The sequence below is a fragment of the Colius striatus genome, chromosome 18 (genome assembly GCF_028858725.1).
Source record: "Colius striatus isolate bColStr4 chromosome 18, bColStr4.1.hap1, whole genome shotgun sequence".
Taxonomy (NCBI): domain Eukaryota; kingdom Metazoa; phylum Chordata; class Aves; order Coliiformes; family Coliidae; genus Colius; species Colius striatus.
The window spans coordinates 6,065,793-6,093,385 of NC_084776.1; the positions used below are offsets into that span (position 1 = coordinate 6,065,793).

Here is a 27,593-nt window from a genome sequence, read left to right on the forward strand (position 1 = left end):
ATTGGAGTGTGCGGTAGGAGAATAGTGTGGAAATCAGTAGAAAGAGGCTTTTGCTGTTGTACTGTTAAACATTGAGATATACTTCATACATTAGCCTTAATTTCAGCTTTTTTGAGCATTTGCATTTGGGTAGGCAGGAAAAATGTTAGCAACTGTGCCAAAAAATGAGATTATCTTGCCGTGGCTTTGTGTACGAGTGGATGAAGGTGTGTATTGTGGTACTCAATTTGTTCTAAGGGCTTGATGTGAATATATTATGCAAATTTGGAAGCTTTCTAGCCTATGAACTGTGTGTGGAAGGAGGGGAGAATAACTCCAGGGCTGGCTGTGTCTCTGCGTCGCTGCATAGATGCTGTGAGGAGCCCGACGGCTCTCGGTGCGAGGGGGAGGAGAGCGGTGATGTCATTGCTCTGGAGCTGCTGCAGAAGAGTGGAAAGCTGCTGCTGATGGCATTGTTTTTGTGGCAGCGACTGAATGACAGACTTTGCCTACAAAGATACCCCCTCGGCCCCTGTGTAGCCGCCTTGGTTCTGGCGTTTCACCATGCCAGCACAGCGCCATGAATCCTGGATGCATGCTGCTGTTTGTGTTTGGCTTCGTTGGCGGGGCGGTGGTCATTAACTCGGCGATCTTGGTATCTCTCTCTGTTTTGCTGCTAGTGCACTTTTCTATTTCTACTGGTGTGCCAGCTCTGACGCAGAACCTACCAAGGATACTCAGGTACTCTGACCTACTGAACCCTGGCTTCATGCGCTCTTTCTTTTTCTCTGCTTTCCATTTGCCTTTCAAACAGAACGAACAAGGATAAATTAGAGATGTAAATTATGTATAAATATCAAAGTCTTTTGTAAGCATAATATGAATGGAATGGGATATATTTTTCGTATACATTCAAGTTTCCTTGTCTTATTTAAGCAAGTACAAGGTCAGTTGATACATCTCTTTTATTTTGAAAAGCTCTTTTGTTATTACTTATTATTGGTTTATTCTAATATGGAAAAAAAGCTGCAACGATCATGTTGTGGATAAAGCTCTTGTTCAGTGTATTGTCAGGTACTTAAATGATCTTGTGTAGCCATACATGTATGCAGTTTGAGGCCTGTGCTATCAAATTTCACTTTTTTAATCAAAAGAATTATGTAAGAACAGTTAATTGATCTTCTCAAAACCACAGTAATTAGCTGATGGCACTTAAAATCTGATTATTAGTTGGTGGGGGAAAAAAATCTTTCATTATTTAAGCATATTACAGCTTTTAAAGCCTATTCACTATTGTTCAGCCAAATGTTATCCTCCCTTCTTTTTCTATACTTGCATGGCAAGCTGCCAACTCTGTCCCCCCTCAAGTTACATTCTGTTTGTCCTAGTTGCCTGGAGCAGTAGCAGAGATGCATTAGAATATTGTGACCAGAAATAATGTTGATATCTTTTAGTACTGTAATTGCAAATGGAAACAGCTGGAAAAGTTCTGAAATCTAGCTTTCTAACCTGATACTTTGACATACTTTTCACTGTGATTGTAAATTTCATGCTAAACTTTACTTTAAAGGGAAAAAATGCTGGAAAACAGTCTTCTCTGAAAGTGCTGTGTGGCTTATTCTTATTATGTGGTGCATGTAGACTTTCTGTTTTATTACACTGTGTACTGGGGTATGAGCATAGAAGGATTGTTCCAAAGCTTTAAAGCCAATCAGTAGGTAAAAGAAATACCAATTGCTAATAATTGGTAATAAATGTGTATGAATATTTAAATACAGAGAAACAGAATCAACTTAAAATGTAACTCTGTAAACTGGTCTAGTTAATAAGGTTGTATTTGTTTAAAAGGGGGAGAAAAAACAAACCCAAACAAATATCCCCCAACTCTAAGAAAATCAAAGCAAAATATTGAACTTCTATTCGATTTTTTAAATATTTAAACAGATGATTTAAGAAATAGTTGATTTGTAATGGACTTTTGCTCCCCTGGAGAATATTTAATGGCATTGAGGGGTTTTGGGAAGTGATGCTTTTTCCCGCCCTTGGAAATTGGATTTAGGAGTTTCCAGAACTGGAACTCTGTTCCTTAGTCTTGTTTTTTCATTTAAAACCCATTAAAAATAGAGGATGAAGGAATGTAATTCTAGAAGAATTGTTTCTATTTTTTAACACTAGTCAGATTTTAGAACAGAGCATCTGGTTGCTTATCCTAAAGGCTCCTGTAAATGCTTCAGTACATCACTTTGGAATATTAGTTTAGGTTTTTAAACCATGTCTGCCGTCTGCTCACTGTTATATTTTCAGGTATTTCTTGGGCATTGGGTGAATAGAAGGGATTCTTTCCTTCCCATCAACAACTGGTGAAATAGGTAGAAATTACTTGAGTCTAACCAGATGTTTTCTTTCACTGCAGACACACACATAATGTATTTCTAAAATAAGCCCCCATTTACTGTGTAGCCTTCCAGTGCACCTGAACTGGATTTTAGCCCATCAAAATACAGCCATTATAAAATATATATAAAACTAATCTGCAAACAAGTAAATGTCAATTGTGAACTTGTTTTCGTGTCCCTTTTGTTTAAATTCTCTCTTCTGAAGACTGCAGAGAGAATAAGCTTTGTGGCATATCCTGCAAGTAAGCAAATCTGTCTGCTCTGAACCGTGGTTCCGGGAGGTGGTTTCTGAAGCAAAGGGCCCTTCACAATGCAGCTTTATCACCACTTTCTGTTCTGCTGAAGGGCTGCTTTTTTCCTCTCTTTTTGTTTGGCTTTTTTTTTTGGTTGCCGGACTTCTTACCCAATGAAATGGTCTCAGTCTGTCTTTTGACATAATCTAAGCTTATGTGGTTTGTCTTTTGTTCCCCACACACATTAGAGCTGTGGGAAATCTAAAGGAAAGCAGAATCTGTTAACAATAGCAGGAATCACTAGGATCAAATTCTGTTGAGTTCCTTGGCTATTTCTCATGAAGACTTTTCAGCACAATTAGTTGGCAGATGCTGGAACAGTATCTGATGCTTTGTATTTTTTAACCTTGATTGATTTTGCTTTACTCACTTTGCTTGCTTTGCTGTGCCAAACTGCTTCCAAATTAACAACCTAACTTGGTGTAATATTTATGAAATGCTGAGGTATGTGCAGTGTGAGAAGTGGTTGCCAAGATTTTTGTGACGTGGAACATCTTTGTACACCTGTACTGGAAAGATTCATGCCAGTTCAAGTTGTTTGCTATTTGACCATTGGGTTTTCTGGTGATGTAAAATGTACCAAGAGGTGTCGCTGAACACCATTCCTTCTTGACTACCTTTTCTTCTAACTAAACAAAAGAAACCCCCCCCCAAACAAAACAAATATATAAAAAATGCTTAGGTTTTCCTTTTGCTTTTCAATACTCCCTTTCATATTTTTCCATTTAATTTGTATGTAGGTACAAATAACCAAATTCTACCTATCTTGTGTTTACTTTGTGGAAAGCTTTGCCAAAGAGAGTACATGTGGGTTGTGATTGGACTTCTTATAATGCTAAAATGTGAAACCTTTCAAATCTTAAGATGGTCTCTGCAGGGGTAGTTACAACTAATGCTTTTTCTCAAGAAGCATAATTTTCTGCCATCACTTGGGCATACTTTCATCTACTGTCTTACTATACTCAAAGCTGTGCTGGTTGATTACAGTCCTTTTATTCTATCTTTCATTATTCTATCTGAACAAATACTTTGCTTTCACTCGATTATATGCTTGGCTGATATTTTTCCTTTTCAGGGCTGGCTCTAGCATCCTATGAATTGCATTCTACACAATGTTTTGGTCCCTTGCTAGCAGGAAGAATTAATCTTTTTGTTCACTGATCACTCTACTGATGGCAAGATTGACTTGAGGATTTTTTAGTTTTGTTTTTGGAGGGTCAATATATGAAGCTTTAGAACTTCTGATTGTTGTTTGTGATAAAGACAGGCTTTTAGGGTGCAGTAGACTGTTGAACTTGGTTAAAACTATGCAGTTTTTGACTGGGCTGGTGTTAACATGAGTAATTTCTTGATCCAGGTTTTTTTCTAGTTAGACAAATCCATGTAATTTCTGTGATCTTCAGAAGAACAATACCATACATTTTGAGAAGTTCTGGACTTCAAGCTGATTGTTTACAACTTTCCCAAATGGTTCAGTTAATGATTTAGCTATATTATAGTTATGGAAGTTATATGGCACTGTTATGTGGCAAAAAGAAAGTGCAAAATAGTATCTTTAAGAATGTCTTCTGAAAAGTGTAATTTAGCCAGAAATAAGGAATATTTACATCTTTCACTCCTTTTTGTGTTGCATTTCTGTGAAACTTCTGTTTGCTATAGATTAGCTACAGTGCAATCAATCAAAGCCATGGAATAGACTGTTTGCAATCAGATAATGTGAAATGAGGAATTATTAGGTGCTGTAATACCAAGTGTGTGTGCTGCATTGTATATTTAATAGAGCATAATGTATAAATGTTTGAATCTATAATTTTGTCACTTCCCTGCTGATTTTGGAGGCACACAGGAAAGTAAATTGAGTGACATCTGAATTGACTGATGAAACCTATTTCTTTCAAGCAGAAAGGAACGTCCAATATCACTGGGCATCTTCCCGTTACCTCCAGGAGATGCACTACTGACGCCTGAACCTCAGAGAGAGGCAGGGGAAACTCCTGGGTCAGAGCACTGGAAATTCCATGAGCTAAGCCAGCCACGGTCACACACAAGCCTGAAGGTGAGCACTCAGTTTGCCTGCTTTTGTGTGTTAGGAGGAACTTCCATAAACAGATTATAGATCCTTGGTAGGGAGAAAAAGCAAATTGAAGGGGAGGAGGGATACCTGTAAGTCATCGTTGTGTAAGTCGTGCATATTGCTTACTCATGAGCTTTGAAGGAATGAACTTTATGGAAGAGAGTTTGGGTTGCATTTTCCCAAATGAGTGGTAATACAAGCTAGTTCTCCTCTTACAGGAGTGGATTTTTTTCTTTCTGACTAAGGACCTTTTCCAAAGGTCACTTCTTTACACACTAGATATGTAACTAGATGTGTAAACAGATCTGCTGGTTTAATATTGTTTTAGAAGGAAAGCTTTGATTACTACACAGGCACTCCTCCTGCTGCAGCCTCTGCCTACTATCAAGTGTATAGCGTAGGTATACCACAGATTTGAGAATGACCTAACTTTCCTAAATTAGCCTGTGACCATGATTTCCCTTACATGTAGCTTGGCTGTAATTCCTACAATTGTTCTGTGCTCCAACAGTGGGAGGATGGCATAGAACAAGCTGCAGAAATGGAAAAATGAGGGAGTGGTGTTGGAGTGTGATGAATCTGGCAATTGGGACTAGGGCTCACTAATAACACAGCAGGAGGGATCTGCAGGGTGAAGAACTCTAGAATGTGTGAAGCCTTCCTATACATTTATGTTCATGAGGCCAAGAAGGCCAATGGTATCCTGGGATGCACCAAGAAGAATGTGGCCAGCAGGTCAAGGGAGGTTCTTCTCCCCTTCACCTCCCTGGTGAGGCCTCATTTGGAGTCCTCTGTCCAGTTCTGGGCTCCTCAGCTCAAGAGGGACAGAGAACTTCTGGAGAGAGTCCAGCGCAGGGTCACCAAGATGATCAGGGGACTGGAACATCTTTCATACAAGGAAAGGCTGCAGGAGCCCTGGCACAGGCTGCCCAGAGGGGTTGTGGAGTCTCCTTCCTTGGAGGTCTTCAAGACCCACCTGGACATGTTCCTATGTGACCTGATCTAGGTGAACCTGCTTCTGCAGAGGGGTTAGACTGGATGATTTCTGGAGGTCCCTTCCAACCCCTACCATTCTGTGATTCTATGGTTCTGTTATTTCTGAAAAGGCAAACAGCTGAGGGGAATTTTCTGCTAAGGGAACTTAATACCTAGCAGGGGGATATTAAACTGGTAAGAATTAAAAAGCTGTCTGGAAATAATTGGAACCCAGACCTTTTTTAGCCTAGACATCATATGGAGATAATGAGAAGTGTAAGTAATGGTTAATTATAAACAGCAATTTGACAACAGAAGTTTGCATCTAAAAATCTGTCACTTGGCAAACTCTTGGCTTGGATCATTTTTAGATGTTAAATGTGTCCTATTCCCATTGTCCTATGCCAATTAACATCGATAAATTCACAGACTTAGGAGAGCTGACCAAAATACAACTTAGTTATGACTGAGAGTAGGTGGAGCTGAGGTATAAAGGGAAGCTTCTGATACCATCGTGTCCCCTCAGAAAATTGTATTGGTTGCTATATATTGTCAAATTTGGCTTCTTTCTATAGTTCTTCTAAAAATAATGCACTGCTGAAAGAGACTTCACAAAACAGCATGGGCCAACTTTTCAAATGTAGTTAGTCAGAATAAGTTCCTTAAGTCTAAAGCAGCATCTTTGGTTTTATCTGTAAATGTGAAGTGCTTCTGAAGTGAACTGTCCAATAACAAGATAGATTGAAGTCATGACCTGAATTTGAAACCTTTTTCTCTAATACTTTTATTACCTCTAAATACTTTTAACATCCAGTATAAGACACAAGCAAGATTCTACTGCCTTCAGGCATGTTTTCCATTCATGTGTGAGCCTTTCATTAATGGTCAGTGTTTCCTCTGGAAATGTCACAAAGAGCAAGTGTCAGGGAGAAACTCAAACTGAAAAAGACTTGAATATATGTAGCTTGTACAGTCTTGACATTGCTGGATGTCATTGTAGGACAACATAAAGTTATGCAAAGTGTTCAGATCTAATGATCTAATTTTTAAACTGATATTTTGTGAGGTTTTTTTCAGGAAAATCTTTTGGCAGCCTTGCCAAAAAAGTAAAGTTTGTCTAATTCAACCCGGCATTGACTGTCAAACGCCAAGGCTCTGAGATATTTTGATTCATCCCTTGTCACTTAATGGAATTGTATTTCACTTTCATTAGTTCTAGAACAAACATTCACAATTGTGTAGTTTCCAAGAGTGAACTAAAAATATACAGTAGATAATGAAGTCAGAAATATAAATGGGATTATTTGAAATTCCTTTAAGGAAAGGAGCATTCTTTTCACTTTTTCACTGTTCTCTTTTGTGCTATCAAGCTGTTTTTCTTGAGCTTAGTGTGTGAGAGTCAGTGATCAGTCTGTGCTGCATGGGTTAGTGGATGCTTTTGGAATACAAAGATGCAGAAATGTTTGAACAGAGCCAACAGCTCTGTTGTGGTTTTAGTCCCTGTTTGTGTGAACTCCAGATCCTCTTGGTAAGGGGTACCATTTCCTCCCTTCTGTATCTGCTTGCTGAAGTATAAATCATTTTCCAGTGGCTGAACTTCACCAATGCAAAAATAAATAGGTTCAACTGTGTAGCTTGTTATTTCCCCCTTTTTTTTTTAAATGGACATCTCATATAAAACCTTAGTATGTCAGGTTTGTTGCCCTCTGTAACTGTAGGTAAGTGGATGTGTGTTATTCCTTTAGAGGTGTCTGTTAGTTGACTGTATTTCTGAATAATTTTGTCAGAATAGCAGATATTCATAATTGGTCATTCTGGAATTCACTAAAGAAAGGATGAAGACTGGAAGTAATTGATAGGTCTGGAAAGTTCTTGCAGACTTTGTGTGTGGATGTAACTATGGGATGTAAGCTTTTAATTTATGCTGATATATATATGTATATAAAGAACAGAATAAATTGTTTTCTTCCAACTGAGAGAACCTGTGTTTATATGCAGGTCTTTTGGTTTTTGGGATGTTTTTTTGGTTGGTTTTTTTTGAATAACCTTAAAAATCAGTTTTACTTCCTCCTGAAAAGAGGATGCTAGCAGTACAATGGGGTGATGCATCACAAAATCTGAACTTGCTTCATTCTTGAGAAGTTTTGGTTTCCTGAGCTAATAGATATGTTCTCTTTAAATGTCACAGACCTGTCTAGGACACTTGCTTTCAGTTCTGGTTCCCAAACAAAACCCAAAAAGAGCTTTTTTTATCAAAACTTGCTGTCCTATATTTTACACATACCAGCTTCAGTATTTCATCTTATTTTTTTCCCAAAGAGATTCCTTTAACATTGTATACTGGAAAATATTTGCTATTTAAATCAGTTAAGATGTCTGGATGCTAGTATGGCTCTGGTCATGGGTGATGAGAAATGTGAATGAAAGGGAGGATATCTAGGAAAAAGTTATTAGTGTTATCAGATAGTAGCCTCTAGTTATATCAAACACAGCTTAGCCAGCCCTTGAATACAGTGCCTGCTGCAGCCTTGTCTGAGTAATGTTTGTAATCTTGAGTCCAGGAGCTGGATTAATAGTCATACTTGTGATTATTGATGTAATGTCATTGTAATGTAAACTGTTGCCAGAAATCAGCTTCGTTTACTTATGTTCCACTGCTGATCTGAAATCTAACTAGGTAGATAATCACTGCAGTTCAGTGTTTCATTCCCAAGGTCTTCTAGGGCTCACAGTTGAGACTGGAAAGTGGGTTAAAACAATTTGAGTGACATGCTTGCAAATACTATGATTTTATACCAGTTAAATCCATGTTCTGTGTCAGTGCTTCAATGTCTACTTTGTAAGAAGATTTTTTTAAGTATCCTGCATGTTGTTAATGGTTAAAAATTTTAGAGTAGATTTCAGAAGACTCAGCAATTCACTGTGCAGCTGGAGGAGTTATTTGTTCTAAAGGAACAGGAGTGCTGCCTGTTGTTTTGAAGATATAACAGAAAAGCATCCTAAAGCTGTGACTATTTCATCTGAGATTGAATATTAGTATTAAAAATATGAACATTTTTTAATGTAGCTTCAACCTCCTTAACAGAAGTGAAACCATAGCTATAGTCTAAACATGAAATTGGCAGCACTGGCTTAAAGTCTTCTTTCCATTCCTGATTATTTGTATATTCCTCAGTAAAATAAACTAATATTTGTGTTTGTTCTTCAGTTTGTATGCCCAGCTCTTCTAGTAATACCCTTATTTGTGGTGTGCTTTTTTTGTTGTTGGTTTTTTACTTATGGTAAACATTCAATTTTAGGATGAGCTCTCTGATGTTAGCCAAACAGGCTCAAAATGTACTACTCCAGCATCCACAGCTGCTTCAGATGCACCTGTACTGCCTGCTGAAACTCCTCAGAAGGAAGATGTTGAAGGGCTTGCGAAGGACACAGATATGCAGAATGAAAAGCTGGACGTAAGCAAGAATATTGAAGTACAGGTAGCTCAAGAGACAAGAAATGTGTCTACTGGTGAGCTGCTTTCACTTTTTAGTGGATACTTACCACATACCTCGTATTCAATCTGTTATGAAATTTCTGTAATTATTGTGCCACAAATAAGAAATGTATTTTGACTTGGTAAGATACATGTCTGTTATTTATAAGTGGCTTTAGTCCTTATTTATATAGAATCAGAGTTATTTATGCCATTTCCTTGTAGACAGAAGAATTGTCACTCATCTAGACACAAACAGTCGCAAGATGAGACAGACTGTCTACTTGGAGAAGTAGAAGTAGTGGGGAATAATGACCGTTGGATGACTTAACTTCATAGGTTTTCTCATTAAATTGCCTTGATAAGTCTTAGAACAGAAGACTACTAAGTTGATTAATAGCAACTACATGTAGGTAATGTCTTATGTCACAGTGGTTTTAGTTTATGGAGATGTACCACTTGCTTTTCCCTAGGTGGAAATGAAAATGAAGAAAAATCTGAAGTTCAGGCAATCATTGAGTCAACTCCAGAGCTGGATATGGATAAGGATCTCAGTGGATATAAGGGTTCTAGGTAAGTTGTATGTTGTGATTTGAGTAGGAAGACCAATTTAGGAGGTACATGACTTTGGTTTTGAACTCACAGCTTGTTTATTAACTTTACTGGACTGAGATAATCTGTATTAAATCTTTCACTTTTGAGAATTTACTTCCCCAAATTCTTCAGGAGGTTTGAAGTGCAACAGCAGTTCTGTATTCTGTTGCTACAACCGATGTATGTTCAGGGATACTTCATACTTCAGCAGACTTAAGAATGCTTAAATTTTCTTTCCATTTTCCAGCAAAAGGTCTATACCTTGAAGATTTTCTCTCTAGATTTCTCTCAAGGTACTGGTATTATCCAAGCTGGACTAATATCTTTGAAATCTGGACTTATAACTGACTTAGCAACTGTTATAGCGTTTATTTATTGGATTATGATGGTGGAATCCCAGTGTTAATGGCATGCTTGAGTCTGTCTCTCTGCAGGCTATTGCTTGTCAAGTATATCTTTCATGGCGCTCAAGCCCCATAAAAAATAAACAAGTGCTGTTTTAGTAGTGGGAGGAGTACCTTATCTTTTAGGCAAGCCCTGAACAATCTAGAGTCTAGCTAGCAACAAGTCCTTCAAATGTGTTCTGTGTCTGTGTTTCAATCTGGTGATGAGATGGAAGAAGTTGCCTTGTATAGTGAATATTAGTCATTCAGCATCTTTAAGGGAAGGACCCTTTTTCCTGACTAGAGGAGTGTTTTATCTCCAACTGTTTGGTTCTCTTGCATTCTTGTTACATCAGATGGCTTCCAGTTTGGCTGGGCTGTCTATTCTTTAGGCATTTGAGCTGACTAAGCCCTGACAGGTCTGAATTTCTATATGCCAAAACTTGATATGCTTTAATTGATTAAAACCCTGATCAGCTCAACATCAGCAGCTACCTCAAGTTTGGGATCTTCATGCCAAAGTACTATTGGAAAATAGAATTTAGGACTCTAAGGTAGCTGAAAGCTTTTGAAAATTTTACTTCTGGGTTTTTTGGGGGATAACAAATGAACTACTGATAAGAACATGGAGAAAACTTTTTATTGTGTGTGTGTTTTCTTTCTGCTTTTTTATGTCTTCTTTTAATTCTTTGAATAGCACTCCTACCAAAGGCATAGAGAACAAAGCATTTGACCGCAATACAGAGTCACTCTTTGAAGAGCTGTCGTCTGCTGGTTCTGGCCTAATTGGAGATGTGGATGAAGGTGCAGATTTACTGGGTAAGGAAGGTTATATAAAGAAGAATTTTTCTTGTTAGTAGACTGCTTAATTATCCTTGCTGGATTTACTGCTGGGATTCATTTGCATTAAAAATCTGAGTATTATCTTAAGGTGGTTATTGAAATGCAAAGAACATAAACATGAGTTTGTTCTTTCAATGTAACAATATCAGCATTAATCTTTTGGAGCACTTCTAATACTATTCTCTGTTTCAGTTTTCCCTATATATTCTCTGACACAAGGATTTTTATCTTAAACTAGTTTTAGGTAGTTTAGTTTAGATTATGCCCAATCTGTAGTAGCCTGGCTTTATCACCTCTATAGAATTAAACGTGTAAGAGAGAATTGCAGCACAATGCAATGATGATGGCTTGAGAATCAAGCTATAAATTGAAAGTGGGAGGGGATGACCTCCTTTTCTCCCTAAGCAGCTTGCTGCTGCTTGTGTACTGACTGAATAACATGTGGGTTTTGGAAATAGGAATTGATTTGGAGCAAAAAGATCATTAAAAGGAATCTATAAGCAATGAATGTCTTGTATTATAACATGGTATTTTTGGACATATGACTGTTCAGGCCTCATTTTGAAGCAATGAAAGCTGGTACTATGGAATGTGTAAAATACAGATGCAAGCCCTTTGTGTTTTAGGACTGTGGTGTATATAGAAAATCAGCCCTTCTTCATTTGTCATCTGACCAGGCAGAAGTATAGATTTTTAGTAGCATTATTTACAACTGTTGTGTGTACAGTCTGGATTTCTGGTAGTTCAGTGTTCCACCAGACACTTATTTTAGATCAAGTAGGCGACATTTCTGCAAAGTGTTACCCTCTGGATGTAATGGGCCTATCTCCACTCTGAGAGATGGGTTTTCTTTGTTATCACTCTCTGCTGCTTTGATTCCTGAGCCATGAGGATGACCACATTCTGGCTGGAACATACGTCATCCAACACACTTGCACTCTGTCACAGAGACAAGTAATGACACATTCTGCATGCAAAAATATAGATACTGAAGAAGTAGTATTAACACACAGCAACTTTCATCCTTTATGTGCGTGATAAATTGCTTAAGGAAACCAAATTGTCAGGAGTTCCTGATAATACAGGTTTTGTTTTCCGTGAGCAAAAATGATACACTTTTTAGTGTAACATACCAAAAGTTTGTCACTGATTTCATTACCACATTCTGTAAAACTACCTGTGGAAACACTGATGTGTGCAAAATGAACACATTGTTGTAAGTGTGTTTGTTATGCAGAATGTGTTATTCTACAGGTCTTATTATATAATCACCATTTCACTTTGAGCACAACCATAGTCCAGATTACTGTGTGTTACTTAAGCCACATCTGCATCCAGGATAGTCAGTGTGTTTCAAGCATTTGGATCTGTTCTAAATGAGCATTTCTGTAAATGTAGTTAATTGGGATTCTCTAATCTGTTTTCTCTTGGGCTGCATAACCCAGGGGAATATTCTGGTGTGTATGCTTCTTCTTTAAAAAAAAAAAAACCATCTTTGAAATCTGTTGCTTCTCCAGTGAGGCATTCTTGGCTGCTGCTCCCATAAAGTACATTCTCTGCATTTTTTCCCTGCTTGGTACCTTTTTTTTTGACCCTTTGCTCTCCAGCTTCCTAATTTTTGTTCTTGCATTAGAAAGCATCCTGAAACTTTGGAAGTAATACTAACTGTTTTTATTTCTGACTAAAAAACATTTTAAAAGCCATAGCCACTTGACTAAAACATCTTGATGGATGTGGTGTAGAGAATTAATGAAGCTGACAATATCTGATCTAAGTTCCTTCACTATTAATGTTATTTACTTTTAATCCAAAACCCAGAGAAAGAAATTTTAAGAGGGAACTTCAACTTGCATGTCTGGTGTTTTTAGATATCCTTTTTTTTATCATTATCTGAATATCTTTCAAGTCTTCTGTTACCAAAGCTGCTTAGAAGATTGTGTTCAAAGCATTTTGAAAGGCCTCCACTGCTGATACCTTTTTCATTTGTTGTGTTAATCTTGAATTAGCATAACTTGTGCCATTATCAGTTCAGTAATTATTTGGCTGTGCAAGGTGTAAAATAATTATTTTTGCCTGAAAGTTTTATCATTTTGAAGCCTGCCTGTGAATTAGAGTATTTTAGGCATGCAAACAATAGAGTGAGACGTTAATTTCCATACATTTAAATAATCTTGAAGTATTTAGATGAAGAGTAAAGCTCACTTTTTTCAGAGTAGCATATTAATTTGGTAACTCTTACTGAATGGCTTGACATTTCTTCCAAGTACTGCACTTCTAAATTATTTCGCAGAAAATGAAATAGACTTTTATTAAGTTACTGATTTTTGTAAGAGATCTACTAAATAGAAATGCTTGTGACAAGCTTTACTTTTTTAACATCTGTCTTATGTGTAAATCCTGCTTCTAATCATGTGACATTCCACTTCAAATTTCTGGTGATGGCTTTGTTTTAATTCACTCTTACTTCATAAGTCAAGATCTTTTATTGCTCTTCACTCATACTACACCTTACATAAAATGTTTCTTGTTCTTGTTTTTGCTCTACATGGAATGCATGGGCTTTAAAGACCATAATTTCTTTGGTAAGGTATCATTTGCTCTGGGGAAATCTGCAGGGCTTTCACAATCTGAGATATATAATTCAGCATGTCTTGTGTCTGTAACTGATACACTTCTGTACCTAAGATGGTATAAAAGACAGTTGAGCATTTTAAATGTAAATTTTTGTGGACTAATACTTCCCCAGTAATATTATGTTTGGTTTTGACTTAGTATTACCATAACCTCTTAAAATATATAGAGTAGGTGGAGATAGCACTAGCCATTAGCCAGCGGTTAGCCAGGTTGCCTTCAGGCTGTAACTGAAGTCAAATTGGGAAGAAGGTGGAGGGGAAAACTAATTGTAGAAGGTAGGTTGGTCCTGAAATGTCAGATAGCTCAGATTTCCTGACAAGTTTCTCATACTTAAAAATGAGCTTATTTTAGACAATGGCAAAACATAGGTTTTGTTAAAACATGCACTTTATCTGCTAACTTCATGTGTTTTGTTTCCTTTGGAAAGGAATGGGTCGGGAGGTTGAAAACCTTATTTTGGAAAACACTCAGCTATTGGAGACGAAGTAAGTGAGAATGTGTATGTAAAAAATACTGATCTCTGATAATTTGTTAGATGTTCAGGATCTTCCTGCACAGAAAGTTGACCAAATGTGCTTTGAGTTCCAGGAGTAGTGATGATATAAGTATTTTGAATTTGTAGGTATATTTGACTAAAGATCCTTCTAGAAATTAAGAACCTAAGAAACAAAACCTGCTTTTCTCCTTCCAAGGCCACAAGAAATGCAGTGCTATGTCTTGAGATCAATGCCTTGCCTTTTCTGTTAAAAACACAGCTGTAGTTGCAGAAGCTATTAGCTTGGAGTGCTGTTGAGCAATTCAACCTCTAAGCAAACTGTTCTGATTTGTCAGTACTTTTTTCTAATACAGAGGTGTGAATCACAGAATCTTAAAGGTTGGAAGGGACCTTGAGAGATCATCTAGTACAACCTCCATGCCAGAGCAGGACCTTTTGCCTTGTTCCTTTGAAACATTTTATGTTCTATCTTGTACCCGTGAAGAGCATCTGAGATTTAGGGGGAAGAGGGTTTGGCCTGTTTCAGAAAGCTCTATCTTTTTACCTCACCTCTATGTAAGAAACTTATAGGTCTTCAATAATAAAACCAGTCTGAAGCTAAACTCTGAGATTGTAGTCATCCTTGTGTTGCTGTATTTTAAATGTTTGTTGTAGAAATGCACTGAATGTAGTGAAGAATGATTTGATAGCGAAGGTGGACGAATTGACCTGTGAGAAGGATGTACTACAGGGCGAATTAGAGGCTGTAAAACAAGCAAAACAAAAGCTTGAAGAGAAGAATAAGGAACTGGAAGAAGAGCTGCGAAAGTAAGTTTGATTTCATGGTTATGAGAAAGCAAGAAAAAAAACAAACCACTGTGGTGTCTCATGCAGCTGTTTCTTATTTTGTATTTAGAGCTCGTGCAGAAGCAGAGGAAGCAAGACAGAAAGCTAAAGAGGATGATGATGTAGGTGTATGTGTGTATGTGGAGTTTTGTCTGTATAATTTACAAGGTGACATTAGAAGTTCACCTGTTTAGTGAGTGCTACTAAACTTTACTCCTTAATAAATATACGTCTTCCATATGGAGAGGGAGAAGATTTTATAAAGAGCACAAGTAAACTTTCCTCTCTGCCCATTATTGTGTCACAGTCTTGGTGAAGAACTGGGTTCTTTTATTCAGATTATACTACATACAAAGGATGGGAGGCGAGTAAGGTAAAATTTAGTTAGTTCTACAAAGCCCCAAATTATTTGGAATCTGGAATCATGCCCTAAACTGTCTCTTACCAGGAGGCAGAGGCTGACTCCGCAAGGCCCTACTGTGCTCCTTTGTTTATCCCATGTTTGCTTGTTTGTATCCAGAGTGATGTCCCCACTGCTCAGCGGAAGCGTTTCACTCGTGTTGAAATGGCTCGTGTTCTCATGGAAAGGAATCAGTATAAAGAGAGGTTGATGGAGCTTCAGGAAGCTGTCCGATGGACTGAGATGATAAGGTAACAAGACCTTTTAATCCATTATAGAGCTTTTGCTAGAGCTTCATTGTTTTTTTTAGACTTTTGTTTTTCCAACTGCAGAGTTATCTGTTCTATAGGTTGTGAGGCCATATTGGCCCTTCTGCTTGTGTCTCTATGTGCCTGTGAATAACTTTGTTTTAAAGTTATGGGCATATAAGTTGTCAAAATGGGTTCTTGGTGAGACCTCAGTGAAGATGTCTTACTTCATATGGTGTGAAATGAGCATCCCTTGAAGAAATAGGGGTTACAAAACTTGGTAATTGTGAACATTAATTTGGTGGGCAGGAAAAATTACAGTGTGTACGTGTGCACGTTCCTTAAAGCAGTGGGTCCAATTGTCAACTGAGGTGTCAAAACAGGAATAACATACAGTCCAGATTGGGTGTAATAATCCATGTGTAAGGATGTGGGTTGTTCAAGAGAAAACACAAGTTTAAAACTCTGTAAAGTTTAAGTATAAAGCAATAAAGGTGGTGTATTGGGCTAATTTACATTCTGAATATTGAGTTTCCTGGAATGTATGCCTTTAAAAACCACCAATCTTCTGCCTTGGGCTTCAACCCAGTTCTTTCCTGTCATATCCCCCTGACTGTGTCCGTGTCCAGAGGTACCAGTGTCCCTTGGTGCCGCCTGCTGGTCACGGATCACAATGGCATCCAACTTTTTCTATTGTCCTGAGTACCTCTGAGCCATTTCGATTCAGCCTGAGAGGAAAATACATCTTCCCAAGCAGACGTGGCTTGCTTTTCGGTAGCTATTGTCTTCTGTATAAATCCTGTCGTGTCATTGCTAATGCATCTATGGGTTCAGAAGTAATCACTTCATTTATTTACTGATGTAAAGATAGGTGTATATGTAAATATATATTGTTAAAATATAAGAGTTTAAAGTTGTTTGATTCTTTCTTCTAGCTGTTTTCATTGCTAAGTGTTACACAGATTTGTCTCTTCTGTCCGAAAAGCATTCTGCAGCAATGTTTATTATGTAACTTCAGTTCATCTAGTGACAATTTCAACATATTGATCTGATCAGAAAAGAAATGGCAATGTAAAGAAACAAGCTTTGATACTTTTGATATGTTATCCTATTTTTTAAGCAAGTTACACACTGTTCCATTCCTTTTCTTTTTTTAATTAGCACTTATTCAATAAACTTGGAATTCATTTCTTGTAGAGCATCAAGAGAAAATCCAGCCATGCAAGAAAAGAAGAGGTCAAGTATTTGGCAGTTGTAAGTATTGAAACACAGCTCACTGGCAAAAATCAATAGATACCCTTACTAATTAGCTGGCACATTTTTGTATGTTAGCTAATTATCTTTTGGCAGATGAAGGTATCTTAACTGTTCTCCTCTTGTTACCTAGCATGCCAGCTCGGTAAGGCTGTTCTTGAAGACAAAATGTATCGTAAGCTGCATCACATAGTGAATGGCTGTGCACTTGGTGAAGTTAAATGCCAAAGTGCTGTCATTTTTTTCTAGCTGAATATGCACCAGGACTTATTTTTCTGGACTTCTTTTTATGATGTAAAATAGAAACCTGAATAGCTTGTGTGAGCTGCATTTATTTCGGCATCCTTTTCCTCTATGAAGTATGGCTTACTCATGAAATTTTCCTTTCTAACTACAGGCTCACTAAATCAAAACCAATGTTACTTGTGACAAGATATTTGTTAAATAATCCTTTTGATGTTGTGGTTTGCTGGTAACTGCTCTGTCTTTTAGCCTAGAAACAGTAGGTGCTTTAAAGCGATCTGTGCATGAACTAATATGCTCCATAAAACTATCTTCCAAGTGTGATGTTCACATCCTAATTTTATTGGTTTCCTCTAGATGTTCATTCAAGACAAACATCCTGTTAAACTTGATAAACAAATGGGATAATTCTTTAATAATTTGTCTTACTGACATGAATTGCTGTGCTTTGAGAGTGTTGCTGGGTGTATGGTGGCTGCTGCTATGTTGGGCTCCAGTTTCTTAGTCTGACTCAAGCAGACTGGCATGTGCAGTGTTTTGCCTGTCTAGTCAAATGTGGATGGATCTTCCAAATTTTAATTCTCATCTTTCTTTTTTTATCCTTCTTCTAGTTTTAGCAGGCTCTTCAGTTCATCTAGCAATACAGCTAAGAAGCCAGAACCTCCTGTCAATGTTAAATATAATGCTCCAACCTCACATATTACTCCATCAGTCAAGAAAAGAAGCAGCACCTTATCTCAATTACCGAGTGACAAATCTAAAGCCTTTGAATTTCTCAGTGAAGAGTAAGACATTGTAATTTTATAATACTAGATATGTTCCATGAAGTATTTCCTAGTTCAGTCCTCTGAGATAAACAGCATGCTGCTAAGTGTCATGTCACATTTTCTTGAAGTGCGTGTTGATACATGAGAAATGAGCAGGGTGCAGACTGAAACACGCAGTGGTGGATGAGTACTCCGAGTACTTGGCAGCAGTATTCTGTTTGGTAAATATCCCTGCCTTTTGTGAAAGTGCATTTAGGCACAGGAGGCAACATTTGGTACACTTTATATGCAAGTGGTGTAGCTGAGCAATAACCATACAGATACTTTAAGTTCAATGGAAAAATAGAACGTGAGTCACACTGACAAGCATCTGTAATTATCTTGTTTTCGCCTATGCTTCTTTTTGGCAAGATATCCTTTTGTTTTACAGCTTCTAAAGCTTCTTACAGAGGCATATAACCCAAGTTAATTTTCTTTAAGGATACTGGCAAATTTTGCCTTTTGTTCCTAGGTCCCTTAGAAATAGCCCACAGGAACCCTGGTCTTCTATAGGTGATGTGTGGAAAAACACGGTGATCTTTTTGGTAACCCAGTGCTTCCAGAGAGGTCTTGTTTATTGATTTTAATAGCAACACAAAGATTTCTAAAGAGCATAAATAACAGGGTCTTTAATAATGTTTCTTCCCTAGAACTGAAGCCAGTTTAGCCTCACGCAGAGAACAGAAGAGAGAGCAGTATCGCCAAGTGAAAGCCCATGTTCAGAAAGAGGATGGTAGGGTGCAAGCATTTGGCTGGAGTCTACCTCAGAAGTACAAACAGGTATTATGCTTATGTTTACAAGTGTAGTAACAACATTTTGTGAGATTTGAACAGCCCATAATTTAACAGCATGTGTTTGAGTGATTCAGCATCTTTTTTTGTTGTTGTTGAACTTGTGCAGTTAAGAGTCTTTCTAAAGAAAACTTCAATGCAAAGCTCTTAAATATTTAACAGGGTCTGATCAGTGCATTACAAGGACTGTAAACCTCTTTTAAAGGGGAAAGCTTTTCTGGTGGTTCTCTTTTCATCTGTTGCCTAGGTGGCAAATGGTGGCCAGAGTGACAATAAGATGAAGAACTTGCCTGTACCTGTTTACCTGAGACCTTTAGATGAGAAAGATACCTCTATGAAGGTAGGATATTTACAGTGATGATATAGAGACTTAGACAACCTGTAGCTTGACTGTTTTTCTTTTTGAAAAACAAGTTGTTTCATTTTAAAGCAAAGGTGAATCAGAATTCAAGCTTCAGTAGAAATGCTTAGGACTTTGATCTTACTGTACTCCTTAAAATAGACTGCAGATGTATAATAGTTTTTACATTACTTACCATATTTAACAACGTGTGTGTCTTCAACATTTAAATGAAGTATTTACTTTTTCTTTCAAGCTGTGGTGTGCTGTAGGAGTAAACCTATCAGGAGGGAAAACACGAGATGGTGGATCTGTGGTTGGTGCTAGTGTCTTCTACAATGATGTAACTGGTGTGGACGCAGATGGCAACAAGCAGCAAACAGGATCTCAAAGTAGCTTAGATAGACTAGACCAGGAGCTCAAGGTAAGGTCACTGTGAGGCTTGTTGACTAGTTTATATAGTTAAACATTGTTATTGTATATCTGTAGATTAATGAAATGTTCTGTAATCAGATTTGTTGGTAACATATTTTTCTTGGGCAGTCACTATCAACCTAAGACTTTCTAGGTTATTGAATCCAGCTGTGAACATAGTATGATTCTGTGCTTTGTGCTGATTGGTTGGCAAATCTGAGGAGCAAATCAGCTTTATAGCAAAATGGTGCACTGCTTCCTGCTTTAAAAAACATGTGACAGAATTGTTCATGTACATAGAGAACAGGCAACTACAATGTCATTGAAGATATTTAACGTTTCCTATACTTACATATATTTCTAAAGCTGATAATGTAAGAACTTAAAAGATCAGAAGTAATAGTTCTATTCTTGTCCCCCCTTCCTGTTGTTTTTCACCTTTGTTCTGCCTTTATTGTTGTTCAGGACCAGCAGAAGGAGCTGAAACATCAGGAAGAAATATCCAGCCTAGTTTGGATCTGTACTAGCACACATTCGACTACAAAAGTCATTGTTATTGATGCTAATCAACCAGGAAATATTCTGGACAGTTTCATTGTTTGCAATTCTCATGTGCTTTGTATTGCTAGTGTACCAGGTAAAGACTTGTGATGTTTTAGCACCTGTCTTTTTTAACTGTATCTTATTCAGATTTTCTTCTGCAGTGAGAAACCAGAGTTGATAATTATTGACATAAAAAGTTACTGTCAGACAGCAATATAAGTGTTTAGTTGTAGGGAAATCTATTAGATTCCTGCTCTGCTGTTGCACTCTTCAATTGGCTCTTGACCAGCATTAACTCAAAGGTGAGAGGTGTCAGCAGCTGTATTATAAGTTGTGCAGTAGTGCCAATGTTTTATGGAAATCTGAACACTGTAAAATAAAAATACTGGGTTTTTAGACCTCTTCAGCCTCTTGGAAACAGGTAGCAAGTCTTAGAGCTTCCTGTAGAGGGTGTCCTTGTTACAGAAAGTGTATGTGGATGGTCTACTGAGGGAGACTTAATAGGAGGATATTATGATTCTGGACAGGAACTACTTGTGCTTTTGGATTTCCTGTCTCTTGGCTTATGCTTATAGAAGTCTGTAGCACTAGTTCCAGTTAAGTAGTTTTGTTTAATAAGTTTAGAAGAAATCTCTTTCCAGTGAAGCTGGAGGTTTTGCTTCACTGAAACTATGTATGACTTATAAAGTCAAACCCATATAAAATATAGTAAAATATGATGAACATTTTATGAAATCAAGCATGATATTTTGTCTCAAACACATTTGAGAGGGTTATACAGGATTTCTTCCAGCACAAAGTATCTGTTGCTGTTAAATTATTCATCAAGATGTAGCTAGGTCTCCTTGCATATGTGCACTGTTATGAAATCTAATTTTAATGGAAAATTCAGGGATAGACTTGAAGTAGCCTGAAAACTGTGCAGGCTGAAATAAGGCATATGACATTCAGATGTGCAGCATGTATAGATACTGCTTTTTTGAGACTTATGACAGTGTCTTTTTCTGCTGATCATGTTAAAATAAGCTTGTAGATGGATATCTACATGTTAAATCTCAGGTGCTGGAGAGTTCTTTGAGTTTGAAGCTTAGTTTGGTTTTAGATTAGAAAAATGATTCTACCTTTATCTCCACAAGAAACACATGAGTTTTATCTCTTTCAGGGGCAAGGGAAACAGACTATCCTGCAGGAGAAGAAGGGTCTCAAGAGGCAGATCCCAGTCAAATAGACAAGTCATCTCTGTGTGGAAGTATGACTAGCAACAGCTCTGCAGAAACTGATAGCTTGCTGGGAGGAATAACAGTGGTTGGCTGTACTGCAGAGGGTGTCACAGGAGCACCTCTAGCTCACAATGCAAATGGTGGCTTACCAATGACAGATAAACAGTCAGGTATGAAAATCTTTTGAATTTGAGTTTGCCAGGGATGGCCAAACACCATAAGGTCTAACTGAAAAATCAGTGGTGTGAGTATTAAATGTAATTGTTGTCTATAAGTGGTGGTAACATAAAATGAGTACTCTGTGGGAAATGGCATGGAAGTCTGACACACTCCATAGCTGAAAACTTTGGAGTTGGTCTTAAATGAGTACAGACAATTGATTTTCTGAGATACTTTGGAGGTAACTCCATTGTGCATGGTCTAAAAAGAGAGTTTTAAAGTTATTCCGTATTTAAATTGCAGAGCTTGCTGACAAACGGCTAAAGAAAATGTGGATGTATGCCTTAAGTCTTGTGAAGTCTTAATAGAGATTTAAGTGCAGCAGCTTACTTTACAGGCTTTCTTAATATTTTCTGTTATATGCCCTTCACTGCTGTGTGATGATATGATTGTTAATGGGTATGTGGTGGTTGGATTTGTTCAGTGCTATTCCAGTTAAAGGGCAATTGTACCATCAATCACTTGGGTGATACCTGAATTACACTTGTCACTTGTTCATACAGTGCAACCTAGTGACGTTTGGGTGTTTCTTTTTTAGGTGAAATATGAAATCTGGATTGTGCCTGTGTGATTATTACAGCTATTCACTTATGATTTAAGGATGGAGTTCTGTCTGGTTTAAATAATTGAGAATTCTCTCACAGTTGTTAAAAGTTTTAACATTTTTGCTCCATAGATGTTGCAACTGAAAGTAACTCAGTGGATGAGAACATTCCAACAGCAGAGGAAGCAACAGAAGCAACAGAAGTCAATGCAGGGACAGGAGAAGACACAGCTGATATTGCACATACTGGAGTCTACACGGAGCATGTCTTTACAGATCCTCTGGGAGTACAGAATACAACAGAGGCATCTGCAGTCTACCAGCCTAGGTACATAGTCTTAATCCTTACACCTCTTAAAATGCTTTTTAAAGGAAAAAAATACATTTGTAGGCATACAATATGGGGATGAAAATACTTTTTTTCCTAAAGTAAGTTGAGGTTTACAGAATTGGTCTTGGTAGAACACTATACACTTTAATTGCATGAAAGGGTTACCTGTATATTAAGAGTCTTTTGTCTCTGAACTCATATCTCTTGAGTATAGACAGCTCCAGAATGGAGTAGTGAGTGTCTTATCAGTTTGTCACCAAGCCCTCTCACAGACTTCATGTGAATGGCACTGATAGAGAGATTCCTGTTTAAATTCCCATTTTTGATGTGAAAATAAGTATTACACTCCTTCCTTCTAGTCATCTGGTTGTTCATATGTGTTTTTCTTTTCTCAAAGTAGTCAGTCTGTGAGTAGTTACAGGACTGGAGAAGAAGCTTGACAATTATCAGTATTTCAAATGTTCAGGATTCTTCACGCTCCTCATACAAGCACAAAAGTATCACACAGCTTTGTTATAAGTGTTTCTCTTCACATGTGCCTCTGTGAATCTCCCCTGATATGTCCCAGAGACATGAGCAATACTGACAAGGTTTGAATGTAACCTAGATTTCCTTTTATAAGTAGATGTCAACTTGAAAAAATTCATTGTAACTGAGGTTTTCATCTGTATCATTGTACTCTCATGCACAGTTCTGTTTTTATAAATACCTTATGTACTTCAGGAGCCAGTGTAGAAGCTAGCAGCAGTGAAATAAATACCTAGTTTACAATCTGAGTAATCCCTGTGCTTTATTCAATTAATTTCAACTGTTTGGGTTTTTTTTTTTAGTACTGAGTCAGAGTTATATAAAGATGTTGCTGTTTTGCCAAATGAGCAAGATCTAGTAAGAGAAGAAGCACAGAAAATGAGTAGCCTTTTACCAACAATGTGGCTTGGAGCACAGAATGGATGGTAAGAAAATGTTAATCTTGTGAAATTTATTTGGAAAAAATATTTAAAACTTGCTTCCTGTGCCTACAGGCCTGATAAATGTCTGGAGTCAAGTGCAGAAAGACCTCAAGAGAGCCTAAACTTTGTCTACTCTGCTACATCTAGGCATTACAGAATTCAAAGAAATTATTGTAGGCTATTAGCAAACTCTTTTTGGTGATTGTAACACTTCTGTCTGCAGATGAGTTTTGGTTATTTTTATAGTCAAATAAATTGTGATCTTATAATTCCATGACTTTCAATGTTGTATTATACAAGAAAATTATGTTACCCTTTTTACAGCAGATATGTCTGCAAAGGATTTGGTTACAATTTAGGCCTTTGAAACCTCTTTCTGCTGCTTGTGTAGTTCGTTCTTTCAGTCTATACATAGTTTTCAGAGCAAGATGAGATGTTCTTTTCCCTTCGGTTATGGATTTAAATGATAGAGATTTTGCTTGTTTTTTTTTCCTGTCCAGTAGAGCTTTCCTAGTGCTTTTAATCCCTCCTGATTTGTCTTTGCAGCCTGTATGTTCATTCGTCAGTGGCCCAGTGGAGGAAATGTGTTCATGCCATTAAACTTAAAGATTCTATTCTCAGTATTGTGTAAGTCCTGAAAGAACATAATGTAACTCATAATGAACTTTTGTTAAGATACTTGCAAAATAGTTTTCTATTTCCTCCTCAGATATTGGGAATGTCACTTGCCATAAATGCATGCATGTTCTTTGAGGGGCAGTGGAAAACCTTTGGGGAGTAAGGAAAATAAAGGAATCTTATATCTGTTGAAAGTACTATGGCTCAAATGGTGAGCTGTAGCTGTATAGGTTGTTATCCTGGATGTTCTCTTCAGACATTGTAGCTAGGTACATTTTAAGCTTTCTGAACTGGGTTTTGATGCCTTGTTGCTGTCCTTTCTCTTGAGCTGTATTGTAGAACTAAAACTAGGGCTAACATGAGGATAAAAAAGCATGCTGAACAAAAAGAATGTTGATACCTTACTTGCAGTTTGAGAAATGCGGTCTAACAGTGTATATTCTTGTGCCTCCTCTCTTTTCCCAGACATGTAAAAGGAATAGTATTAGTTGCACTAGCTGATGGAACACTAGCAATATTTCACCGAGGAGTTGGTAAGTGGTCTATTGGACCTTGAAAGCAATGAAGTTGTGACAGTATTTAAGAAAGAATTGTGCTGTTTATAAGTAGTGTTTTGAAAATATATTCCCTAATGGCCTTTTTACAGCCTGTCTTGAGAAATCTTTCTAGTATTTTAGTTGTGGTTTCAAGGACCATCTTTTTCAGTGTCCTGGTGCATGCCTGGAAATCCTCGTTACTCTGAGAATGAGGATGGCATATATCTGAGATAAATAGCAAAAAAACAGTTGATGAAGGCCACTTTCATCTTCATCTCTCTTGCTTTTTCGGCATGCTCAATAGTCCTGTCTTCTGGTTTTTTGTTAGTGTTAAAAATTGCCTGTGGCCAAGTCCTTTAATGAGAGTTCTGTAAGCATCCCTTCAGAATTTCTGCCCACACTGCTCCAGGCTGAGCTGCATTCTTCAGCTTCCAGAATAAGGACTTGGAGGGAAGGTGTTATGAGTAACTGGAACTTATCTGTGGGCTTGTTTCCACAGACTCCCTGTTCATTTGTTTTTTCCTTGTGGAGTTGAAACCCCTGTGCTCAGCATTTAGAAGAATCAGAGGTTGCACAGCACTAATGCAAAGATTGGGCAAGATGCATCTGGGATGAAGTTGTTTTTAGTGTTTTAGTGGCCGACGATCCTTAAGGATTTCAAGCAAATACCAGCAATGATTTGTGTCTTAGCTCAGTCTGCAGAAGTATTTTACTTGGTGTTGAATGACCAAATTTAAAATGCTTTTAGTAGATTTCAGGTGCCTTTCTTACAGTCTTGCAGTTTTAAAATAATCTTGGTGCACTGACCAACATTTCTCTGTTCAGTCAAGCAGCATATGCCTAATTGCTTGTTGTAATGTATACTGACAACTGTCCAAGTCAAGCATTTAGCACTAGATAACTTGCTGTTTCAAAAAGGTGTTTTGAACATGAGTCACATGAGTATACAGCCTTGTATTAGCGCTTGGGATGTTGGAAGTTTGTATAAGAAGTCACTGTGTTTTTAATGAGGAGCCTAGACATAAATTTGTATTTACTTATCCAGTGCTTTTAAAGAGTTAGACTGTTAAGATATTTGCTTGTATTTTTGAAGACTTTTAAACTTATAGGAATCTGTGTTTTGGTCTGCTTTTTCTTTTCCTTTTATTTTTGAAGATGGTCAGTGGGATTTGACAAACTACCACCTCTTAGACCTGGGCCGACCACATCATTCGATAAGATGCATGACAGTGGTACATGACAAAGTCTGGTGTGGCTACAGGAACAAAATCTATGTTGTTCAACCAAAGGCCATGAAAATAGAGGCAAGTTGAAAGGATGTTTAAAATAATTAAATGTTATGTTTTGATGCCATCTCATGTAACAGCTCAAACTCCAGAGTAACTCCAGAGAACAGTTGCTTGTGCATCAATACAGAAACAAGCAGGCAAACAAATTTGTCTTGAGAAATACTAGTACATTTTCGTAGTGTTTTCATTGTTCTGGAAGATTTTAAGTCATGGTACAACAGTTCTCACTTATTGAAAGCACATGTTTCTTGTAGCTGACAAGAAACTAGGAAGTGCCCTCATGCAGAGCTTGAAAGGCTAGCTCCCAGCTTCTCTATGTGAATGCCTCATTATGTTCTCCACCCACCTTAACCTTCTATATAATCTGTCTTTGCATACTTTAGAGGTTTGTAAGTGTTAATCTTGAATGTACTCTCCCTGCAGTTACAGAATAGTTTGTTTATATACAAGGTGTGTAAACTGGTGGTTCTGTAGTGTTGTATGTGTATGTGACATCTCAAATACAGAAAGTGGCTGAGCCTTCTGAAAGCCATTAGCAGGACTAATAGTTCAGCTTGTGCTAATTGGCCCGAGACATAGGCCAGACCTTTGAAGGGTGACTGCTCAGCTCTGCTGACAGTATCAAGTGCCCAATTAATAATCTATTTTTGTGTAGAAAACAACATATGTGAGAACTGAAATGGAGTTCATACAACAGTGAAGTTAATTGTTTTGCTGGTTGTCCGTTTGTGTTTTGCATGGGTGGGTTTGCATGCAAGAGCAGAGCTGGACAACTAGAATGAAAATGCACTTTTGAGGCATATGCATCTTGTGACAGGAGGATTTCATACAAAAAAGACTCCAGGTTAAATGGAGATGGAGACCAGAGCAGGCTGGGATATGAAATGTAGATGAAGATGCAGCGGGGAAACTGTTTCCATCACTCCAGGGAAGGGAATCAGCATTTTTGCTATTACTTTACCAGCATCGTGTGATAACTGCAACTAAGCCAAACACAGTCTCTGCTAGTGGTCTTACAAATAGATGCCTGAAGAAAATTACTGATGTAAGAGTAACAGAGAAGTCTTTGTTACTTTTTTCCTTTGTTTCATCTTGCAATTTAAAACCCCCTTTCTTGCAGAAGTCATTTGATGCTCACCCCAGGCGGGAGAGCCAGGTACGGCAGCTCGCCTGGGTGGGCGACGGCGTCTGGGTCTCCATTCGCTTGGACTCCACCCTGCGTCTCTACCATGCCCACACTTACCAGCACCTGCAGGATGTGGACATTGAACCTTACGTAAGCAAAATGTTAGGTAAGTTGATAAGAGGAAAAACTGCTGTGTCTTTACACCTCTTGCTAACTGGAGCTTTCTTGTTCCTGTTGTGGATCAGCCACTTCTCAGTGCAAAGGAGGGGGAAGGGTGGGTGGCAGACTAGTCAAATCCTCGTGAAAACTTGATGCAGAAGCCTAAGTCAGTCTGTAAAGCATGATGAGGGTGATAGGTCTTCTGATGCAGTTTGTTCACCCTACTTAATGTCAAAGGTGTCCCTGAAAACTCAGAACTGATGAAGAAATTGCTGGTTGGGTTGGGCAAGCATTGGCTGAGACACTAAAATCATTCTCTGTTTTTTACTGTGCCCATGTCTGATTTTAAAGTGGATGAATCCATTACTTGCCTGGAAAAATTGCCTTGTTTTCAAGGAAATGCAAACGCAAAATAGCAAATTCTTATTGCTATTGAAGCTAATAAGTTGGGTTTTTGTGGTTTTTTTCATTAATGTTTACATAAGTGGTCAAACTACTTTTATGTAACACAACAAACACATGTAATCGGGCCATGGGGAATCCTTCACAAGTAACTGCTGTGCCATTGCACTTAGCTGGTCACTCTCCTTGAAC

The 27,593-nt window shown here is 37.8% G+C and overlaps 1 protein-coding gene across 8 annotated transcripts in view; it reads left to right on the forward strand.

Annotated features, from left to right (window-relative positions):
• SPAG9 (sperm associated antigen 9) overlaps positions 1–27,593 on the forward strand; it is a 71,357-nt gene that overhangs the window by 33,978 nt on the left and 9,786 nt on the right. For 5 of the 8 annotated variants that reach the window (XM_062010824.1, XM_062010817.1, XM_062010821.1 and 2 more), the window contains 21 exons: positions 4,568–4,724; positions 9,017–9,227; positions 9,666–9,765; positions 10,867–10,988; positions 14,074–14,131; positions 14,797–14,949; positions 15,038–15,089; positions 15,488–15,618; positions 16,813–16,869; positions 17,724–17,897; positions 18,569–18,698; positions 18,958–19,050; positions 19,307–19,474; positions 19,930–20,101; positions 21,170–21,397; positions 22,123–22,318; positions 23,152–23,274; positions 23,818–23,898; positions 24,355–24,422; positions 25,581–25,729; positions 26,835–27,006. In XM_062010824.1, coding sequence (XP_061866808.1) covers positions 4,568–4,724; positions 9,017–9,227; positions 9,666–9,765; positions 10,867–10,988; positions 14,074–14,131; positions 14,797–14,949; positions 15,038–15,089; positions 15,488–15,618; positions 16,813–16,869; positions 17,724–17,897; positions 18,569–18,698; positions 18,958–19,050; positions 19,307–19,474; positions 19,930–20,101; positions 21,170–21,397; positions 22,123–22,318; positions 23,152–23,274; positions 23,818–23,898; positions 24,355–24,422; positions 25,581–25,729; positions 26,835–27,006 — 2,795 coding nt within the window. The remainder of the gene's footprint in view (positions 1–4,567; positions 4,725–9,016; positions 9,228–9,665; positions 9,766–10,866; positions 10,989–14,073; positions 14,132–14,796; positions 14,950–15,037; positions 15,090–15,487; positions 15,619–16,812; positions 16,870–17,723; positions 17,898–18,568; positions 18,699–18,957; positions 19,051–19,306; positions 19,475–19,929; positions 20,102–21,169; positions 21,398–22,122; positions 22,319–23,151; positions 23,275–23,817; positions 23,899–24,354; positions 24,423–25,580; positions 25,730–26,834; positions 27,007–27,593) is intronic. The other 3 variants (XM_062010818.1, XM_062010820.1, XM_062010822.1) reach the window with 1 other exon arrangement.